The 23,697-nt window shown below is 43.1% G+C and overlaps 1 protein-coding gene across 6 annotated transcripts in view; it reads right to left on the bottom strand.

Annotated features, from left to right (window-relative positions):
* The window catches only part of LOC111246315 (SH3 domain-containing kinase-binding protein 1-like), a 382,729-nt gene that overhangs the window by 296,850 nt on the left and 62,182 nt on the right, over window positions 1–23,697 (bottom strand). The window contains exons 2-3 of one of the 6 annotated variants that reach the window (XM_022795690.2): window positions 18,301–18,575; window positions 15,538–16,043 (exon numbers count right to left, since the gene is read on the bottom strand). The exons of 2 other annotated variants lie outside the window; for them this stretch is intronic. In XM_022795690.2, coding sequence (XP_022651425.1) covers window positions 15,538–15,760 — 223 coding nt within the window. In that variant the 5' untranslated portion in view covers window positions 15,761–16,043; window positions 18,301–18,575. Of the gene's footprint in view, window positions 1–15,537; window positions 18,223–18,300; window positions 18,576–23,697 lie in introns of those variants that run through there. 3 more of the 6 variants (XM_022795691.2, XR_002671630.2, XM_086984290.1) reach the window with 3 other exon arrangements.

Here is a 23,697-nt window from a genome sequence, read left to right as displayed (position 1 = left end):
AGTGAAGAGGAGACTGCAGCGACTAGACATCTATAGTTATATTGCAGGGAGTCCACCTTGGGTGTGCTGCAAGACGGTGTGTCTGTCTGGCCTGGTAAGGAGAGATAGTCGCGACTGCCTGCTGCAACACAAGCAAAACTATTCAGTCCTAATAGCAAATCTCACAAAAACCCCTTGCGCCGGAAAGAAAAAAAACAACGAAGACCGAGGCACATGCATACAGGCAGGAATAAACTGAATATAAAGAAGAGAACATAGCTCAAACTCAGGCCTGCTCCTGCTCCTCTTGCTAGCATAGACCTTCCTGAACGACGTCCTCCAGCTGTCATCCTCTCACGCAGCGGCGATGACCGTCAAAAGGTATGGTTCAACTTTGCCGTCACTGCCACCTTTGATATTGCTTTCTATGCCTTTTGATATTGTCTGTTATTATCGGCGTACGTTTACTTGCGCGCTTCCCATTTTATGCAATCCTAAGAATATGAATCATTCCTCTAACAATTATGCTCAGGTGTGGGACCTATATATATATATGGGGTCATCATATAGGCTTGAAAATATCTAAGGTTGTACCAACAGCGGTTTCGACCGATAACAAACGATAGTTTGTCATAAGCCTGTTTACAATTCGCCCGTCACCGTAATGATGTACGTCGTAGACCGGCAGTGGAACGACATAGACGAAATCCATCTATTACTGCCGGCGTTTACTTCTATATCATTACAACAATACGAAGTTGTTACTGCTCCCTGGTATTCTCTCGGTACGCGAATAACACTAGATATTTATTGAAGCGCAAGTCGCGAAGTACTTCAGTGAACAACGTATTCATCAACAACATTCATTGAAAAATGATTAAGTGCAAAGAGAAGCATTCCGCGCCTTCAATAACCCGCATCAACTGGGAGCCAATACAGCTTGAAAGCGACACTTATTTAACCTTTAGTACTGCTAGTTAGTTCTACGTTTTATAGTGATGGCATAGGTTAGGAAATTTAGGATGTTGCTATGGGCAGTGAATGATATCAGAAGTTCGTTTAGTCGATAAACAAATGGGAGATAAAAAAGTTTAAGCCAGTGTAGGATATTAGAGATTTCTACGAGCGGCGACCAATAACTACAAAGTAGTACTACGTTTGAAACGAGGTTAATACTGAATATGGGCTTGATCGGTCGGATGTGTACAAACGGTCGTAAATGCTCACTGAATTTATTCTATACATAAGTGGCCTTATCGGCAATGGTGAACTTAGGAACGCTACGAAATGAATGCAACGATGACACACATTTAACTTCAGATACTTAAAATCTTCTTCCCTTTATTTTATTGTGTCCCTTAAGTCTTTATAAGGGCATGCACAATGCATACGAAAGTTATTGACTTCAACACGAGCAAGCGGCATTAAGTTTGCGCTGTCCTTGCTATCGAATGATTCGCTTGCAACCGAACGAGCTGACAAAGTTACTTCGATTTAGGATCCTTCGTTCCGTAATAACTTTTAGGAGGAAAGAAAGCACACTTGACGCCCCCTCTCCCCCGTCGGCTCAGACACTGCTGCTGTTGTACAATTAGATCGGCCAGATTAGCGGCGTTGGTTCTAGGCACGTACTCACGGCGTACGCAAACAGCCATCACTTTGACATCGCGGTCTTTTTTCACCGTATAACACCACATTGACGCTCACTGAGACTCCCTTAGCAGTTTCATTCGTCGAATGTATTCCGACCACCAATCCGCAATAGCTTGACACTGTCCAGTCTTCGATGCCTGTAAGAGCCTAGAGGCCCTTGAAAGAATAACTTACCCGCTGTTCTCCCCAATCCCAACGGGGCGGTGACCGCAAGACGTGACCATGCCATATATGGGCCTACGGCCCACATCTGGCAGGCTGACAGACCCGCGGCCATCACTGCTGGTATTGTCAGCATTGCCATACTTTTTCACTTTCGTCCTGCATTACCCATTCCGTCCGGCCGTTCAATTCCGAGCAGTTTCTTCCCAGCTCCATCCTGTGTAGGAAGAAGTAGACCCATTCTTTATATATTACGTATGTTTCATCTATGGTCATCGCTGTGTGGACCTCATGGCTTTCACAAACATGCACATTTAGGCACATAGACGGCGTGTACATGGCTAACAATGCAGCACGTCGCCCCAAGACAACTAAACCGGTAGTAGTGGCAAAGCTGCGGCCAGCAGAGCTGTTCATTGTTGGTTTTCTTAGTTTAGTTAGCTTCTGGTCAACTCTAGCCAAGTGCTACAGGACGAGCAACGTCCTTGCGCCGATGTGAGTGCGAACATCTGCCGATCCTGCCTTCTTGCCGCGCTTTTAGCTGCTCCTCCATATGATTTCGCTTCCCTTCCCTTTACCAACCCTGTCAACCCCCTTAACTCTTCCCAGTTTTCTAACCAACTCTCAGCTTTGGACGACCTGCTACCACTGATATAACAGATGTAACAAAGACCAAGGAGAAAACCAAACAGCTAAAGGCAAGGCAAAAACGGCGACCGCCATTGAACAATGGCACCAGTGGTGGTCGCAGCAATATCAGATGAGGAAGAAAAGCCGACGCGGCGGGAAAGCCAAGGAGAAGAGTCCGAACAGAAAAGAGTATATGTGAAAGGGCCCAGAAACTACCCCCTTCTGCTCAAGTTTACTTTGCTGCCACATCAGGAACTTACCAGCTCCGCTGAACACTGACCCAACTCTTCCAGCAAACGAGAGAAAAAAAAAACAGGGTCTACTCGACTTTGTTCCTGCTGACAGGCGGCAAAATGTGCAGGCAAAACTAGTAAAAATGGGCTATTGCCGCGATAGGATTGCGTCCCATTCAAGACAATAATCTTAGACGGCCCCCAAATACCCCACAATGTTACTGGCCTCAAGCTTTGAACAAATGTATGGAAATCTCAAAACGATTGTGGAGACAGACTCAATCGTATTTACTATTAGTTATAACAATAACTAAATAGAGACTTTTTTGTTTGAGATACGTTATGGAATATATATAAAACCCTCTATTGCGCGGTAGCCGTGAAAACGCTTTGATAAACTGTAAATATCGTATTCATGTTGTAAAAGGGCTAGTTTCAACTCCTTTACAAAAAGTAAATGCTTATAATTACATAAAATTATGCTTACTACCATAGTTTTGCCTTTAGGTCATACACTCCTTGTCGTGTCATTGTAGCCCAATTAAGCAAGTGACGTTAACAAACAAGTCAATAATGTGTGAGCCATCTCCTGTATTAGGAGCTGAACTATGATAACGATTTTTTTTCTCAAATTTACGATAATGCTGTGTATTTCGGCTCTAGTGCGGCCTCGGGCCCTTCGTGACGTGATTTAAAGACAATGTTTCTGACTCTAGCACTTTGATATATCGTGTAATGCAGGCAATTTACCGATGTTGCGCAGAGCGATACTGAAGCTTTTTCATTGACCCGGGTTTGGGTACTTCGTGTGGAGCTGTCGTCCACAAATTTAAAAACGCTACCTATTTAAAGCAATTGTTCTTATATCTGCGGTGAGTGTGTGAACATGGAAGACCCACAACACTTTTGAAACCTATAGGCCCCACTTTTTGATGTCCACTGGAAAAAGAACTCAGACAGTATCAAAGTCTTTTGCATACGACCAATAGACCACCTCATGGCTTATTTGTCTGCTGGTGACTATCCCATTTGAGTTAGAATTCCGCAAAAACCTTTCCCAACAACGAGGGGCAAATACTGCAATCCCGTGGGGCCGGTCGCGTGGTAAGAAAAGTAAGGTGTATGCTACCATCACAGGCCTATGTCTGTGCGTACCCACGTGTATCTGAACGTACGTAAGCGCGTTCTTCTACTTCGTATATGAGTATATGTGGGACGAGTACACTGAAGTTATATATCACTAGAATAAACCAGCTTCACTTAAGCTCTTCTCTTCTTACTCTGTGGCGTGTTGGGCAAATGCGGGATTATCAACGGGTATCGACAGTTGTACCTTTTGACGTTAGGTTTGGACCGCAACTCAGATTTGAATATAAGAGGAGCGCGGTAACTGAGAACGCTTATTTACTCCTTCCGTGCACACCACGAGACTCGCTTTAGTGGGTTTAAAGAAAGTACTTCGGACTCCTGCCTTGACAGGGCCCCAACTGAGGTTGACAACGCATCAAGCAATGTTCCCACTAAAGCGGCAGCGTGTAACTGCTACGAGAGCAGGAATTGTTCCCCCATCACAAAGCCAGCATCTGCCAAAAATCGGACCGCAATAACATATATATATATATATATATACGTACATGTCGTGTATACGTATATGTATATATACGTACACACGACAAGAAAGCAGCGGCAGAGAGATTCATGAGAAAGGTGGTGGACAAGTAAGGTCTAACGCTTAGGAAGAAAGTCGACTATGATGACGGTGAGAATAACAGCAGCGTCTGCGAAAACAATAACGACTGACGACATTCCCTCGTATCCCTTGACCGCCACCCCACCTCGTCTTGATGCACCGCATCGCATTCCCAGTCGTGCGAGTTCCTTGTGGCAAACTGCTACTTGTCTTCGTGTACCCGATACCCAGTAGCAACTTATTGGATCCTACTCTTGCTTCGCTCCTACAGCACTACTTCCTCTTTTTTGTTAGACGCCATCTATGCTTTCCCCTATATTTCGTTTGTACTACCATCCCCCTGTTTTTTTTTTCATTTCTCTTCCGACGACGGCTGTGGCCGAACTGGTGATCTCAGCGGCGGTAACGACGACGAAGTGGTCATCAGGGTAACTTTTGTTAACCGTCATCCATTCTCTCACGTCGAAACGTCACTCGTAACGCTAAAGAAACGACATTTGCGTCGATATGTTGCACTTGCTCTCGTAGTTGCTGGAAAAGAAGAGATTTTAGATAAGCTCGCTTGGGTTCCTTTATCGACTGCAATGAAGCCAGTTTTTTTAACTAGTAGGAACAGTGGCTGTAGCAGCAACGCCATCACGATACAGGAATGGCACTGTCACAAAAATTATCAAAAATATTACATTAAAACGATAATATATAAATAAATAAATAGCATCCAATCGGTAAAATGGAAGAGTAAAAGAACAAAACAGTGCGGAAGAACTAAGCCCTAAGGCAAATCGGAAAGTAGACAGGAAAGAGTAGAAAGGATAAGCTGATGCTATTGTGCTGGAGGAGTACCTTCAACAATATCATAACTGATAAGTATAGCCGCCAATGCATGCTGCATTTGTTCCCCACTAAATGGTCCCTCATAGACATAGGCAGCTTTCATCTTAATTTCCTTCTCTTTCATCCTCCCACCAACTATGAATGTACTATATTACATATACGTTTGTACATCTACATTTATAAGAAAACAACCACAATTAGGTTTCACAAATTTAATTTAATTCAATTTTTTTTTTTAAATTTAATTAATCAACAGTTCAGTCGTACGGGCAAACTACACGCATGTCGTGATGATAAAGTAAGCTAAGTGGTGCCACCGAAATTATTCTACTATACGAAATCCCAATTATCCACTCCACTCTTAGTATATGAGTAGTATCAATGAGCAAAACTAGCTTGCTTGCTCTTGCTATAAGATTTCTTAGATAACGTCTTTTTTCGCACCGTAGTTAATTCTTCATCGACAAAACGATAGTTAAAAGAAGAACCTATAGGGGATCCTGTATATTCATAAAATACCCCCAGCCCCCTGCCTTCGCTTGTTGCTTATGTCTGAGCTGTCCATTCAGCCTCCATTTTTGGAGCTACTGGCGACACACACGGCCACTGCCTTTTCATATGCAATATATATGCTTCTCTCTTCGCACGTTTCGATGCTCAGCTCTGCGTCTTTTTCATCCCTACTGGGCGGCATAAAGTCCCATAACTGTCCTGTTCCCTAACCTCCGTCCTCCCAAGGGGGCCATGCTGCCCTCTGGCGTCACTCACTTACGTAAGCTTTATAATGACTATACCGGGACGAACGGTGGGGGGCACTCGCAGGGGAGGCTGGGGCCGCGGGACGATGCCCTCTACAGTAGTGGCTGTAGCAGCGCGTGCTTCTCCATCCCGCTAACTCACTCGTTCCTGACAGGCACGAAGGCCCCAGAGGGCCCAAAACGGTGATTATTCCACCATCAACCAAAAAAAATAAGATACAACGCCGTCGGCCACATCAATCACCAAGCAGGATATACGGTTTGCTCTTTGCCCACCTTGATGCCCTCACACTAATATATATATATATATATATATATATACGTATAGGAAGTGTACCACGAAAACTGCATTTCATTCATTTGTTAGCGTTGACTTGATCAGTTTCGGTAAAATGACTAAATGCTAAATGGAAAGCAAGCCCATCATACGTGGCTAATAGCATTGCGCATCTCACACACCGGTTCATTTAGAGTACCTATGTCTTAAGATAAGGCATTTGGAGTGTCTGCTATGAGGGGGACGTACATCTGCTTTCTAGGCACGGTAAGCATCAATGTTTCGACGATGGACCTCATCTGTTTAGCACCCGAAGCAGCCGGTGACTAATGTGACTTACGATAGCACCGAAACACGGAAAACCGGTGATCAACTCAATCGTCCAAACACGTGCCATTCTACTGAAAGATTTTGCCTACTCTCCGCCCCTCCGCCAGCTTATCCTCTGGAAACGCGGTCTTTCCTTGCCGAGTGGGTAAATGCGCGACCGAAGCCTCTCTTTCCATCCCGCGCTTTCCGTGGGCGGGTCGTAAGTATCCAATGAGGCAGCATTCGGTCGAATATGTCACAGTTACCAGCGTGTTCATTAGCGACGCGGATTGGTGACTGAATATGGCCATGCATGCATCATGAAACGTAGCCTTGTTTGTAGGGATAAAGGGACTCACGTCGCCTGCTTTTGTATGCAAGCGACTAATGCAGTGAACAATGAAAACAAACATATGAAGTAATCAAACAAAGGCAAAAATGGCCAAATTTAGCCTAAATACTGCAGCGGTAGTCACCGCAGCAGTACCACTTTACAATTTCTTCTTTTTCAATATATCAGCTTAGAACAAGATACCTGTCAGTAATTGTCGCAAATCAAATATCCGTCCTATTACCTCAGTTGCCTCCGCTGTAGTTACTTCATTGCGATTCTAGCCAAAGAACCTTTTTCGATTAGCTACTTGTTATTATACAGCTATACTATAGTAAGTGGTCATGCTTTAACGTATCTCTGAAATGCAAGTTGTTTAAACAACTGTTTAGTCCGAACATGTGAATTGCTGCGTACCTCTGAAACCTCCCGACTCTGACTAATCTTGTCATCTTCGTAAAGCCATAGTGTGATTTACTCCCCGTTGCGTTGGCGGGCTTAGGAACAGGGTGGAGAGCACACAGCCATGAGGTTCCGACTTTGATCTCCAGCTGAGACTGAATGACTTTTCGAATGATCTGAATCCTTAATTTCAGCTCTCTGTGCAATCATGTTTCACCAACCTGAACATCAACATATTCTTTACTGATAGTTAAGTCCCAAAGAGGACCTCCATTGTGCCGTAAGACCAGCGGAAAGCCATCGGTGCTGAGAGAATTTAACCCTTACACAAAAAGAGCAAGAGGCTGAAACCCCTTGGCGCCAATACTTTCTCAGTGGATAATAATGCCTTTAAAAACGCAGATACTTATTTCGAGTGCATTACGAATACAGATTGATATGTCCTTGTCCGAAGAAGACAACTAAGGTTGCGCACATAGAACAAAACTCACATGTATATAACCATTTCCCAGTGCAAGGTTCACACTTCAATATATATTATACCTCTATCTAATAACTATTGGCTGTTGCTTGTGGGTCGTCGACATTGTAAGCTGTAATAAATCTGTTGCCGTTGATAAGTTCCAATCCGCTATGCCTTAACTTCTCCGAAGGTGAAGATAAAATCTTGATTGATGTATCAATAACGTTAGCATGCATTTACAAGTATAACCACCAAAAGAGTTCGCCTTCTCACCGGTGCAGCTGGCACGAAGTAAATCGTAGAATCAGTGTCATTTCTCTTTTGTACTGTGTAAGGGTTTCTAGTAAATCCTGGGTTTACAAATACCGAAATCTCCAGATTTGCTTATATGCGTATGGAGACACCTAGATCGTACGGTCGAAACAAGCACACGTATATAGCGAACAACGCTGGTGCAAATCAAGGTAAAAGATCATTTTGAAAACTCAGGAACACAGCTATTAAAATACGCTTTACCTGTTACAGTAGCTCATAAGGTTGAGGCCATGTGTACTGTCGTCAATGTCATGTTGGCGGGCTGCAGCGTGGCAACCGGTAAATGAGCCGTCCAAACAACAAACATTAAAACAGAAGCCAAGCGGATCGATTCTATAATATGCAGAACTGCCTCTTTGCTAAAATATACATAACGTAGCAAAAAATGGATCAGAGAACAGCTGAGCTGTTGGACAGGCGACCAGCCACGATGCTGATATATGGAAATAGCGAAAGTAGGGTATCAGAAGAAAAGTTGGGACGCAAACTAAGGGGCGAGTTCCAAATTGTTTCCCGAACAGGGCTCTTCGTTCACTTGCGGTTCTCTCATATATACTGACGACAAGTGGATTTTTCGGGATCCTCACTATAGATCACAAGGCTTCTGTGACGGTACTGGCTTTATTGCTTGTCCGCTATGTCAGAGGCGCGGGCGAACCACCGTCTTATGCACACGGATGGAGAATGAGAAACGCCATGCCTGTCTGACGGATAACGGGTTTTGTTATGGAAAAGCGGTGTCGAAGCCGACGCCCGTCGTGACTGCCCTACGTAAGTGCATATATATGATATAAATAAGAAAACACATGAGCCTAGAAAGGAGAAAGACGGAAGGGCGGATTGAAAAGGAAAAAACGAACGGTGAACAAATATATGGAGCCTGGTGCTATTTGACGTTAATGTGATTGTTGTTATTTTCCACTTTCCCGTGAAGGCGGAGAGGTGTCACGACGACGCCCCACTTCATGATAGCAGAATCGATACATACGTATAGAATCTTTTGTCCTTCTTCTCTCCTGAGCTCCTCTTTGTTTCTACCTGTTTGTCTTATGAACATATTTTATTATTTTATATTTATTTACAGGAAATTTATATTGAATCTTCTGACGTCAGTTTCGTAACTCTATTCTGCTATTGTAAATATCATTGTAAGCCTCACTTGTAAAGAGGAATAAAGTATTTTAAACTAAAATAATTTGTGATGGTTGGCGTAGATCAATCACTGTTTTTAGTGTAAGGCATTTCTGTCACCTCGGACAAAATTTTGAAGTTCATATGGGTTTTCATTTAAAATTAAGTCGGAAAAAACCGTTGCAAGCGACGTCTTGCGGAGCACATACTTTGGTTTACTATGTAAAGACCAACCGAGGAGTGTTCGCTGCATGCAACCTGCTGAGAAACTACGCAGCTCACCTAATCTGACTAGTAACCTGCAATAAGCCTTCAGTTTAGTCACTTATCATCCCAGAAAACTTTGCGAAAGAAAGCTATAGAGAAACTAGCAGCGAAGTATCAGTCAAGAAGTTTTTTCATTATAGAACCTCTCAACTCACGTCAGCTTCTCCCGGGTGCATGCGGACGGCAAGAAAGGCCGTTACAATTCCTTAAGATTACACACTGCTTCGTATTATTTTTCCTGTGCGTCGGTCACAAACTATGCTGTATGCAGATGTCGTATATTTTCAGTAGCACTTCACAGGTGCTGCCGTAACGATTCCAAAGCTCGTTCACAATTCGAAAAACCATAAGTTACCTTTCGTACTCACTTGTAGGCTAGCAACTAGATGGATGGATGGCCGTAGAGGTTACTCACTCGGCATGTAGTGTGTATATTTATACATGTATTTACCAAACTAGAGGTTCGGGCTATTATCTCATCTGCTGTCGCGGATGATACACTCGCTATTTGCCATACAATCACAAGGTGGAGGCAGAAGACGACATATAAGGGTTTTGTCTAGCCATACGGCAAGTTTTCTACAGGTTCGTGTGTGAGTTTGGTCATCCGCCGTGATGAATCGCGATTGCCGAGCAAGCGCGCCCAGCAATTTCGGCGAGAACAAGGTGGAGCTAACCGGCCGAGGTCATCCATCAGCCTCCATCACCACTACACAGTTCTCTTTCGTCGTCCCTGTGATAGCTCTTCAGGAGTCCACTAGAAACATGGCCGCCCGAATAGGGGCCACTCAAAACTGAACGAAAAAGAAAAGCGAAAATGGGGCAGTCTTGCAACGACCGACCAACATTGTCCTCGGCCAAAGGATCTCCCACCACACACTCAATTAGAGCCTGCCAGTCTTGTCCTTTACGAAGTGAAAAAATAAAAAAAGTGAAGGTGCCAAGCAGAGTTCCCCCTACATCTCATTGGTGCCGCTACTATGCCAGCCGACAATATTAGACACCTCTTTCTAGACTACTCGTTCCGACAACGATGACTAGGTCTCGCAAGCAAAGGACAAGAAAGTACAGGAAGAGCGCCAACAATCTAGCGACACTCCGAAGGCGCTGGTGGTTACGTCGGTCGTCACCGCTCACCAATGGTTGACGTGCGAAAGCCTGTACGACATCTATATCCGTCCCACTCTTTCGTACACATCTTCCTTCATCTCATTCAACTGTACTTCATTTTCAGCCTTCAGTTTCACCGTTCTGCAGCTATTTTCCACTATCTCTTCGTCAACTTCGGCGTTCGTTATTTTCTTCAAAATCTAAACGAAAACCGATGGATGGTACGCAGAGGATGGTGGATTGAGGGGGAGGCTATTTGGACTGGGAAAAAGTGACGCTCCTCCGCATCGGAAAAATTGATCAGTGCGGTCGGTAGGTTGGCCACACTGAACCGCCGCAAGCGCCAATGGGGTGTATCTTTCCTTTGGTAGAAACGCCCAGATAATGGCGCCTTCACTCATCGCTTTCCTCCACTTCTGGACCACCGTGCCGCAACGCGATGAAGGTCGAATCGTTTCCCTTTCTGTCAATCCACAAACGTGTCCTCGTGATATTTCTCCTTCTCTCCGCGATAATAAAACTTCAACTGCGCAAGCTTGCAAAGATATTGTTGTCCTGCAGTTAGGACAGCAAGCTTCATTTAAGCGAAATACGGCACACAGCCAACAGGTCCTTTTGGTCTCAGTCTCTCCCAGTTATTATATTAGGATCTCAATATGACTATGCAACAGGAACTTTTGCGTAGAATAAAGATCTTTATGAGTGCTTACTACTTTTGTTAAAAATCGAAAAATCTTATCTGATTAAAATGTAAACAAATAATTATTTGCTAATCGTGTATAGTAGATAATATAGTACATATAGTAAATAGATGTCTTCAGCAAGCTGTTTTTGTACGAGTTAACAAGATCCTTTATTGAGGTCCAACAAATATATCAAAGATATACAAGTGCAGCTAACCCTAAGAAGCATTGCCTTGTTATAGTAAGCCAAGTCGACGTCAATTGTTGACGGCTTAGTTCCTCAAATGTATATATCTGTGCATCCCCGCGCATTCTACATTGCCCAGTGTCGCTATTATTTGTTGGCACTGTACTATTATTGTTCGTTCCCTGGCAAATTTCTTCTGACATTCAGATTGAGCAAAAGATCTATCATATGCGGTCGTTCCGTGTTTGCCGTCAGTCTGTCCCAGTTTGTGCATAGTAAACACTATGCAAACAGCATAACCCCCACAACTATTCTTCTGTCCCTTCTTTTTCTTGCGTCGTCTGCGAGGACCACCTCGTGATGGAAGGACTGAAGTAGGGCTAGTCGAGCGGAGTCGAATCGAGCCTGACCAAGATAGCTGAATAGCCCAAAAGACAGCTGAAGCCGCGAGGCACGTCGTCCTGCGTCTCCAAGGCGCCGCTGCCATCAAGAAGGTCTTGCAGGCGTCGTCGTCTTCTTCTTTTATGTAGATTCAATCGTCTTGCGATCACATGGACTCACTCCGTTCCTTTGCAATTTCGCATAGGTCCTCGCTACCACTCCCGCGTATCCATATTCAACGATCCACGGCCCAACTACTCCACCGACGACGGAAACTACTCTTACACCAGCCAGTAGCTTATACAAGCCATTGCCTTTTTTAGAGAAAATTAAGAAAAACCCACGTGGCCTCTTTCGTTAGTTCTTCTTTTTCGTTTTTTGTACTCCTGCTCTTGTCTACTGGGCTATATTTGCAGCACGCTGTTATAAATGGTGTCTACTGCATCTTATTTCCTCTCTTTTGCGGCCACTCTCCCCTTTTTTCATATTGGATCAATGTCCATGGCTGTCTTTTGGTGTTTCCGTTCGGTCTTCACTTCACATGCCGTGCTCTGGAATGGATAGAAGCCAAATCTACTTAACCCCTAAAGCAATCTTATAACTTAGTCTACCTGCGTAGCTGAAACAACCATAATTTTTAATGTGATCGTTAACTACCACAACTTCCGCTGTCAACCTAATAGCACCTTTTTAAAAAAATAGTATACAAAAAGGCATAGAAGCAGTACTCTGATTACTCCCGCAAAACATACCGTTGTCCACTGTATCTCTTGCGTTCACCTTTACTGTGAATCCTCGCCTCCATCCACCGCTACGATAACGTGCAACATTGCCGATGCGAGAGGCAAAACAGAAACGCCCCGGCGACTCCAACGCGGGGAAAGGGAGTGAGCCGCCAATGTTGATCGAGAATCAAAATTCAAAGGGTATCTAAGACATGGCATTTCCGCTTTATCGGCCGCTCGCCCACCAGCTATCTCTTCCTTTTAGGACACGACGAGAATACGCGAACAGGCCGATGTGCGCAAAGAGGACTTTGAGAACCGAGCAAAACTGTGGGTTTGAGCCAACGGTCGTGGGTGATAAAGGGAGTACTACACGTACATACACGCGCGCCATCTGCGAGTTGCCCATTGTCTCGTCATTCGTTCCAATATCCGATTTATTTTCAACATGCAAGATAAACATCGATCCTCTCTTCCTGGCCGTGTAAAATGCTCGTAACAAAGCCCCGAAAATGGAGAAAGTTAAGAGAGCAGCAGCCAAAATGAAGGAAATTCGCAATGCCAGAGCTGTAATAGAAAAACTATAGAATGAGCGCACCGGTACGTCCGCCGCGTCTTAAGGGTCGTCATTATGTGAAAGGTCATGCGATCATAATTGGCTTAATGTCGAGTTATGCAATTTCCTAGCAATAAGAGGTACCATCATAATAACTCGTTGCATAAAAAGTAGACAGAATGTCCGAATTTTACCGAATAACAATTGCTGTGAAGCGCCAAATGTGTCGTCTGTAAATACGATTCACCCATACCCCTTAATACAAGTAGCCAACAACATGTTGGATCGGAACCCGTGAACCCAAAGGTTTCCAAAGTAAGTACTGTTTCCGTACCGTAGACGTATATTCTACATTTATATATTTAATAGTACACGGATGATTTCAATTACTTGCTCAGGATATCGTCAGTCAATGGCTATCCAACAATTTTAGCCAACGTAGTTTTCTGGTGAAAAATAATTGAAAATTTAAAACCAACTTCGTTTCCAGCGGGTACCGTATTTTATAGGTTGCAGATCGGCTCACTTCAGAACATCAAGGATTCGTTACGCCCAACCGTTTGACTCAGTGAGAGCAGTTACGGCTGGTCTGAATATATACGACTGAACTATTACTTCTGCCTTACGGCGTTTTCGAAATCTGCCGCAATATCATTTGCAAATATTTTTTGAACTCGAGTGTTTGGAAATCAGTGGCTTAACGAAATAGCCTCGTACCATTGTGTATCTATCTGTATGTAAAATACAGCGTACGATGACCACGAGCATAGTGACAACTACGATTGTGGTGCGGGCGAAAGAACATACTAGGACGGTCCTAGTTTCAACAGCGTTAACATTCAGATACATATTTTGAGGTCTCTACCTGATTGGCGCTACTAGAGGAAAAAGTTTTAGATCAAACACACATATGCTTATAGGTTACAAAATTATATTTTACTTAATATTGGAATCTAGAAAATGAAGATGTCGTATCTTCGATCAATAATGCGTCGTTCCACTAAACGGACGTCCCCTTCATGACAGACCGTAGAATCCTTGAACCGATTGCCAAAAAACTACGCCTTCCCTAAAGAAGATCCTTGTATATATGTATATCTATGCATATCAAAGATCCTGCGACGATATTCACGAAACAGTACACGATACATTATTGACGTCCGTCGTATATTTTTGATGGATGTCAATTTTACACTGAACTAACTTCGTCGATAGAACCAGAACGGAGAATGGCATCAGATTAGTTGCTGTTGTCAAATACTACGCTTACGTCCTTCTGAAAGGTACGCTAAACGCGCGTATCCCAACGACTAGCACAGAGGACAAGATAAAGCCAACAAAAAATATTGTGAACCCAAAGCTAATACACGCTCTCGGGATTCCCGCGGTCATAACTTTAGCATGAATCTGAGTAAGATTCAAATGTCCAGTCTACCAACGAGAATCCAAAAGTAGGAAAAACTTCTAGCTCGGGGGAGGAACAAGTACTTAAATGGGTATACAAAGCGCCTTGGACTCGGTGATGTATTTGTATATACGCGTGTTCGCTGAACGGCGCGAAAGCAAGTAGGAGGATCACGAGGTATCCTCGTCTTGTAGTGAAGCTGCGCCGTTGTAGCTATCCATTATTTCTCAGTGCAAAAAAGGATTGCAGGCATCTTTTTTAAAATTGTTGAGCTATGTGCACTGAATTTTTCATCCATAACTTGTTCGAGTGTTTCCCTGCATCGTTTACCATTCCACTTGTAGCACAATTAACACAGCAGAAATGCACCAATATTTACAATACTCGCGTCGCGCTGGCAGCTAGCGGTGGCTCAACTTACAGTCTGTGTACTTGCATTAAGGTTTCGACATTGGATGGCTGCCCCTTCAGGTCACACGTCTTTATACATCGACATACGCCCGAGAAGTCGCTATTTGTTTGAATACTGTTTTATAGCCCGCGGTTTCCCGCGATTCAGCATACTCTATGCAAAACAATAGGCCTTATTGGCTAGTTCAACATCATTAGCAGTATTCTCCTTTATCTATCTTATTAATTAGCCGACTATGTTTTTTCGGTTTTTAGAAAAAAAAACATATGAAACAAACAGCAGTTAGATAAATATAATACGATTTTAATTCGTTTTTAACTTCTAACTTGACGAAATGGCTTTTCCAGTCAGCTATTATCTCAAACACAAATCATGTTCCATGTTTTTAATTTTTGAACCAAAGTGTTGACAAAACATTAGCGTGGAGCAAATCAGCTACAAAGCCCGGTCGGCTGCAACTCGTATCTTCCTCTATTCTACAGCAGAATGGCGCAGACAGAGTCAGGAAGTTGAAACCATAACACCCCCGGTTCAAAATCGTTAGGGCACATATTAATAAATGCTGTCTTCATCACGTTAGTCTTGGTTATTACTTTTATTAGGTATATGACCATTATGATCGCATAGGCTTTCTTTTTGCTTACCTTTAAACAGATATTCACATAATCCGTGTACATCAGAGAACGTCTGTGTTGAGATGTATCCGCACAACTGAAGCTTTCTTGGTTTTGGCAATGGTTTGGGTCCATCGAGGAGTTTCCTATGATTTGGATGGTTACACCGATGCTCAACAGATTTTCGAAGTGTTGCAGCCGTCTTGGGTCGAACACCCAGACCATTCCATTGCGAGGGACACTGCGCGTGCATAGTCGAGTGCACTTCTATTCTCCTTTAAAAAATGAATCCGAATCCTCCCACCGTACGGCGGCGCTGTTTAGACAAGTGCACTACGAAACGAACACTGAATAGCGACTAAATACAATATCGCTCTTTAACGGCAACTTCACTTGACTTGGCTTCACTCGAGCTGAAGTTATTGGACTATCGAGTTATCAAGGACGCACCACTGCCAACCGCTTCTCTACGCGGCTCACAATAATCCGCCGTTTTCGGCCCGACCTCAATTGTGGACGTCAGTCGTTCGGATCACCTGCTGCCAATAGCCCCACTAAGGCAGTTAATCAGGGTAACTTCAACTTGCAGCTAAGTGCCGTTGCAGTTCATAAAATCATTTTGAAGCACATGCAGCCAAACAGATAGTGGTCAAAGTAGTGACGCTTAATTACTGAAGCTCCACATAGTTAGCTACCCCTTGTTATAACTAGTCAGCTGCACTTTGGAATCGTTATTTATTATACTTGTTATTATGATTACATACTGGGGTACAATCCCCAATGTGTCGATATTTTCATCGATTTGTTTGAAACTCCCTAAATTGGATAAACGTGGTGCCCCTTTCCTAAACGATAACAGTGCTTGTAGGCAGTTTTCTATCTTTTATTCCAAATTTTAAAAAGGAAATATATGGTTATATAAAGTTAATAAACTTTTTTAAAAAACAAAAGGTGATACACAACAAATGAGACAATTGTTCACGTAGACACGATGCTCCCTCTAAAATGATTATACCGTACCTTATATTTTTGTTCCTACGTATGCGCACTATTACTCTTATATCTAACTATCGTAAAGGAACACTGTCGAACAAAACGTTCTCACGTAAAACCACGCGGTAACCAAGAACAACTTCTCTTCGAAATTTTCGAACCAAATCCAGGACAGAGAAAGGCGAGTCCCACAAGCTAGCTAGCCTTTGTAGCAAGACCATGCGGGTCTATTCGCGAAAGCTTTCGGTAGGTAATGTTTTTTGAGCAGTGGAATAGTCTGGGTCACTTGTAATAGTTGTAGTCGTATTCTTAGTATGGCCTAGTTGTTGTTCCAACGTTGATGTTGTTCTACGCAGGCCTAGCCTCTCGAATAACACTTTTAGAGCCTTAACTGCAGCTGCTTGTTTCCTTACTTTTCTCCGATTGTTCTTTGTCAACAACAACGGGCAACATCAACAACAAGAAGTGTGACAACAATTAAATAAATCGACGAACGCGTCAACCGTCGTCGTCCATCGGATTCGGTGATTTTTTTATTTCCTAGTGTCTTTCATTATTTTTCGTGTTATCTTTCTGTCTGTCTTCGTGTTTTTACTGACTCTAAGACTGTTGTGAGAAAAGACTGTTGCAGATATACTAGACGGCTGACTTTTTTCCTTCTTCCACGTCGCCACTACGACACGTTGCAATAGGCTGTTGGTGAACACTCAACCGATTTGTCTTGCCGCATTTTTTGATTTTACGGTTGGCAAACGTTATACCAACGAACACATCTTGACGTCGGCCTAATTTGCCGGTCGATAACCATTGAGGAGTTCGGATGATTCTTAACTAAATCAATTCGAATCTCAATTGATCACCACTCTTATCGATCACCATCAGCGATTTGAGCAAACACGATCTTGAAGTACGCCACGTTTTAAAGCCACAGTGTGCACGATGCTAACTGCGATTGTAACAACCATGTCCTATAGGAGTCGTAGATTGATCGCTCAATGAAATAACGTAAGGAGCCAACTGAGTTTAACACAGATAGCGGCCCGGCCTCGCCCAGTTTCGCGTTCACGCGGTCGGCTCTGCAGGTTCATGCCGGAGCTCAGCAGTTGGCGTGCAGAATAAGGAAAGGGGCCCGGGTGGAGAGAGCTTGTGGAGAGGCATCCTGTAGAGGAGGGAACGGACGAGGTCACCGCGTGGGCAAAGTGCCTTTCGATGCTTTTGCTTCTACCCTTGCGAACTCTGTCGCGCTCTATCGTTTGTTTTCACGGAAGGAAACCATACGAATAACTTCATTACAACGAGACATTCACGATGGGGAAGCTGCTTGTATGGCATGCTGCCGTTGCTACTTCAGCCCACCTACGCAGCCTTAATTAGAAAAGAATTTGCGATACTTCTAAAAGCACAGATATTTATCTTCAAGTATCTTACTTGCATTTGATTGGTAGTGAAATTGAAACGTATAATTATTATGGATACAGACTAGGTGAAAGTCAAATTTTCATAGAAACGTTCTTCTATAACACTTCCTGTTGTAGTATACTTACAATTCTCTACTCGAATATCTATGTGACTCTGACCTTCTTGTGCTTTCATCTATGGGAACGTCGGAAGGACCTAGCTACCATTTTGGGTTTGCTTCACACTATGTTCGCTCCTTTTCATTGATGCGATGCCTTATGCGATGACGTGCTAGCGGAAGTTCATTTCGTAATTTTGCCCCAAGACGCAATGGCGCCATTCCATAGAGAAAGTGAGAAAAAGAATGGGAGATAAGAAATAATAGGAAATTCACATTTGTACCTTCGTCGCTGTCTTTTCAGTATCCGTTCTCTGACAAGTTGGCTAGGCATCATTTTTGTCTTCCGCTGTCGAAATGATACCGCGATGGCTGTCCCGCAGCTCATGACAGCTCTGAGATGAGCATCACTGTTTTTGTGACGCGTTCGCCATAGCCGTTAGACACTGTGGACATCGTCACTGCGATTGAGGTATCGTTAACTTGCTCGCGAAGTCGGAAAGACATAGAAGAGAAGGCAGCACGGTCACAGTCTAGGTTCCGCACTCGGGAAAAATAACTTGAAAATTATAAAAAATACAAAAAAAAACAACATATAGATTACAAACCGTCTTTTTCTTTTCGTTCTATGTGTCCTCTGTAACATACACGAAATGTAACGTTTAGTGAGATAGGCTCGAAAAATAGAAATGATAATAGAAGAGATCTGAAGCCTATATTGTGACCAAAAATCTATTATACAATTGTAATCTGTTCCTTTTGCGATAGACAGCCCGAAATTAGAATATAACGGCAAACCAAAAAAAAAAAAATAGCCGCACTTCGATGCGCAGCGTAGATAGAGGACTTTTATAAAGTTACTATAATATTGACACATTCACTGTCATGTATTCTCGAACTCTGAGCCCTTTAGTATCACAAAACAAACATTCCTTCTGCAGATGTTTTTAAAAACTTTAGAAATTGAATAGCCGGCTTAAATGTTCATTGTTATTGACAAAGAACTATTCTTTAGTTATCAAGTGGCGCCACCCACTGGTTGTTTACAAGCTAACTAGTCAGCCTTGTTGTTTGTCCAGGACGCGAGGAAGAAGCAGAATCCGAACTCCGATGAGTTCGGATTGCAAGGACGGTGGAACATTACTTGCTCTTCGCTAGCTATGAACAAGAAGAGGTTGCCCGTCGGCCAGCGGTTTGTGAAGGCCCCCTAAACACAGTTCGTCGGGGTCCGCCGTCATCTGAACTGATTCCATCCATTCCTTTAAACAGCTGTTCCGTCGGCGTCGCGTACTACTTCCTTTCTTCGCTTTTTCAACCAACTACCCGTTTTGTCGTGCCTCCCCCACTACCCAGTAGCATTGACAGTAGCAACTTCAGAAACTCAATCCCTCCGAGGTGCACACTTCAAAAGCGCTCCTAGTATCGATAGATTTTGACAAGTTTTTTTGTTCGTCTTGTCCGGCGTCATTCTATATCACACAGTTTTTATGTCGCCTCGACTAGCAACCAGTTTAGAACGGATGAAAAATGATGAGTGATCGAACTCGACAGTAGAAACGTCTCTCAAGTGCATCTCTATGCGAGTAATTCAGTTCGGTCCAGTTCTAGGACGACCCATTTCGCCGGAAAAAGATTTCCATGACTTGATCGCCGTATACATCTACAACTTGAAGCTATATGTAACATTGGAGAGGCACAACAACGCAATAGCAATAACTCCAAGTAGCTATTGAACGTATGTGGCACGTGTTTAGCTTCTTCGTGCCGTGGCCAGTAAATACGTCCTCTCTCTCTCTCTCTCTCTCTCTCTCTCTCTCTCTCTCTCTCTCTCTCTCTCTCTCTCTCTCTCTCTCTACCTTAAAACGTGACTCCTTCTTATGATTGCAACGGAAAAAAAGTAGCACTTAGCCATATTAGGAAAGTTTGACTTTGCTGAATCTCAAAATAACATAACTCTTGAGCCATGTACATTCTAGCCACTCAAGCAAGACATTGAATAGTTGCGGAGAATTCAAAGCATAACAGTACTAGTGCTCAGCAGCAACAGGAATACTAATCTAGTAGAAATTTCTGTGCGCTATCTTTTCAGAAAAATGCCTTAAATAGATAGCCATTGTTATGGACCAGATGGATAATCAATCATGAGAGTAGGAATACAGTATATATTTCTCAATATGCTTCCGCAAAAGGAAGCGCCTTTCTTAAGAAGAAGTGGTGTTTTCGATAAAGGGAAAGGTGTTTACGTTCTAGTCAGTTACTATATACCGTTACGCGCGTTCAATTTAAAGATTGGCATAGATTTGTGGTATCGTATTGTCGATCGCATTATCGCTGAAAGAAACACCAGTCCCTTTCAGCATTCCTCCTTCATAATGCATAGCTTCATGTTTTCATGCCACTCTTCCCTCCGTAATGTCTGGCAGGGTAGGTTCTCCTTGCTAACCGTCGAGTTCAGGCCATAAGTTCAGTAAGGCCACAGTGCGCTGGCGCTCGTTCATACATTATAGTTGTCATTTATCCCACTTTAAACACCTTGAGGTCGGGCCACGCACGCCTGCTAGACTTACATCCTGCGCGCTGAGCCTGTGGGGTAGAGAGCGAGAATCTATAAAACGGGGTTTACTATCCCGAGTCAACGGCAGTAGCAACACCCCTCGTGCACCTTCCGTTCGAGCTGGTTCGCCTGTTCAGCCCTCCATCTGTCCGTCCATTCGGCTTCTTTTTTGAGAGAGGACTACTGGCAAAAGGGCTCATCCGTCGCCGGAAAGCGGGCAATAGGTTTCAAGCAAAAGGCTCAGGAGGCCACTAGACGAAGTTTTATCAGGAAGTGTTTACACCTCGACAGGGATTTCAACAACCTAACCAACATTTCGGGTCCTATCCCATGTCCTAGAGTTCCCCCCATCTTCACTCATAGGCGAGGCTAAAGCAGCCGATGTACCACTCTTCTGTGCCTTTTCTTACTGGGCGGCACTGGCAAAACCCAACTTTCCTGTAAGATGTTGGCAGCGCAGCGTTTGCTACTGCTGCGGTGCTAGCCAGCCAAAGCCAAGCTCAGGAAATCCCAGCTGGAACATAGCACAGCACAGCACTAGCAGAATTAGAATGGAGCGAGATTGTGAGGTGAAAGTGCACAGCCTTCAAGAACTCCATGAGCCTATGCCCCGTCTAGGCTTTATACCAACAACCTGAACTGCATATTTGTGGTTCGGTGTTGCTAGAAGCCATTTATTCTTCCTAAATAACTTACAAATTGTAAGCGTTCATACTTAGATTAAAGACTTGCGGACTTTTCCAATAAGGGTGCTTGCCCTCTAGATTCATCATTTGGTTGTTAATAGACAGACCAAAAGGGAGTCACCACATTATTTGCGTTTATCCAGTTACGCACAGAAACTAGGTTTCAAGGCAAGACTTGTGCGGTATTGAAGATTGTAGCTAGCTATTTTTGCGCTTTGCTTAATAAGATGTAAGGTCATTCTTTGAATGAACAATATTTGTCTCAATGCCAGTTTCTATTTATAGATCCGCCTAAGTTAACAGTTAGCGTGAAGACCTCCACAGTAGTAAAGGCAGCGTATGGTTACATATAGATTCAATTTTTACTATTTGAATAAAGTTAGAAGTTGAAAAGTAATCGAGCAATATTTCGAAATCGAAAAATTATTAGTTGTCATTTCAAATGTTAAAAATCTACATTTTAGAGCAGATATATACGGTATGTACTCTACGTTAAAATCAACCGTTTTCTATTAAATTGTGCTGCACGTAGGTATTTTCGAAGCACTGCTGAGGACTGGTGGGAATAATTAGTATGAAATCGTAGAAATTATAGCTTTTCAACCAACTAAATATGAAGCAAAAATGATATACTTGTGTGGCATTGATGTGCGCGCGCACATTAGGCAGATTTTCAAATTGGTTAGCGTTGGTCAGACTTACTTCTATGACACATTCTATAACACCTAATTCTATAATTTCTCAAGCTAGTGACTGAAGGATTACCGAAGTGCATAAGCTCCTTCGAGAAGTGGAACTGTTGCATGGGGACGAATTAAGTTATTTTCAAGTCTTCCGCTTTGAGCAAGTTTTCCATCAACGAATCTTAACGGTCGATGGGAATTTTTAATTTGTTAGCTTCTAGCAAACGCTCGACAAACAGATAGTCGAATAACGATATGCCCAACGTTCGTTAACAACTACAGCTCACAACAATCATAGCAGTCCGTTTACTCACGATGGAAGAAAAAGTGCCCTTCGTTATGTACCCAGACATGCCGAGGGCCGACACTAAGGGCCTGTCACATAACAGTAATTATACTACATAGCAGACAATATTAGGCTGTTACAAAAAAGAATCCGGCGGTAGCCAAACAGCTTTTGAACTGTCTGGACTGGAATAATTTATAGGCTTTTCCCAAGGTTTTGGCAGCTTCTAGACATCTATATACCTATCATTCGCTTTGCCATATGTAACTTTTCAATATATAGCTTCTCGAAGTAAATCGCCACCAGTTGTTCTTTTTATGAGATGGAAAGCCTTGTAATCTCATGGGCCTAGATCTGAAGAATAAGCGAACTAGAGCCAACGTTGGATACAGTTTTGTTCAACCCACGAAACAACTGAGGCATGGCAATGAGGTCTGGTGTTGTCACTAAGGAACTAGACTACGAGGTCCTGATCACCGTTCCAACAGCTGATAGGTCTCTTGAGAGAGAAGATGACAAGCTGCATTCATTGCTTCATTTCATAGTAGTACATATTTCTGATGTCCATTGAAGATATAACGATAACGTTGCCACCGAACTTGATTTCTAGGGCGACGTCGTCCGCTGTCTCAGCCATCGAGATCGTCTACTCCACTTAGGTTTTTATTGATTGAAACTCTGCAAATCGTTTCCGAAAAATAGCACACGCACTTCCCGCTGGGCTGGAATAAGTTCGCGAATGATCAATTTTTCCTTAATTTGCACATTTACAGTATTTGGGTATTTTACATCTTAAATGCCAACTTTAGCCCGTGAACTTCAAGATCTGTTTTCGTAGAAAGCTTATCCAGCGCGTCCTTGTGCTTCGAGTCGCGGCATATGGTCACCATTTCACTGGTCGTTGATACTTCATTCTTCGAAGGTTTTCACCGTTCAGGCGCTTGCTCTCGTCTAAGGTCCCTATCGGCAGTGTCTTTTCCAATCTTCGACGAATTTCCGCAGTGCTGTGGCCTCAAAGCCAGATCGCCGACCATTGATTTTTAAGATTAAAGAAAGGGTGATCGTCCTTTTACACTCCCATTTTTCTCGAATTAAATAAACTTGCAAGTTTCTAGAAGACTGGAGAATTTACCAGCCATTTCAGCTGTCCGATTTTACGGTTTGACGAAATCGCTTGTAACAGCCAAATACTATAACACCGTTGGGAAGAGCACTGAAAACAGCCTCAGCAACCGTCACCTATCTTGTATAGCTTAGACCATTACAGATTTACGAAAAAATAAATAATGTTTCAACCGTATCCAAATTTCTACCTGTGTTATATATATAAAAAAAATGTCAGAGAGATAAAAAAAATATCTTGCTTTCATAAAACGAGTGCAATTACCTATAATAGAAAGTACTATATTAGATTAGGTGAAATATATTGTGACAGTATCAGCAGATGTACCTACTAGAAATTGGGCAGAACC

Source organism: Varroa destructor, unplaced genomic scaffold (assembly GCF_002443255.2).
Source record: "Varroa destructor unplaced genomic scaffold, Vdes_3.0 BEIS01000003.1, whole genome shotgun sequence".
Lineage (NCBI taxonomy): Eukaryota > Metazoa > Arthropoda > Arachnida > Mesostigmata > Varroidae > Varroa > Varroa destructor.
The sequence above is the reverse complement of the archived record's forward strand: the minus strand, read 5'-3'. Positions and strand labels throughout refer to the sequence as shown.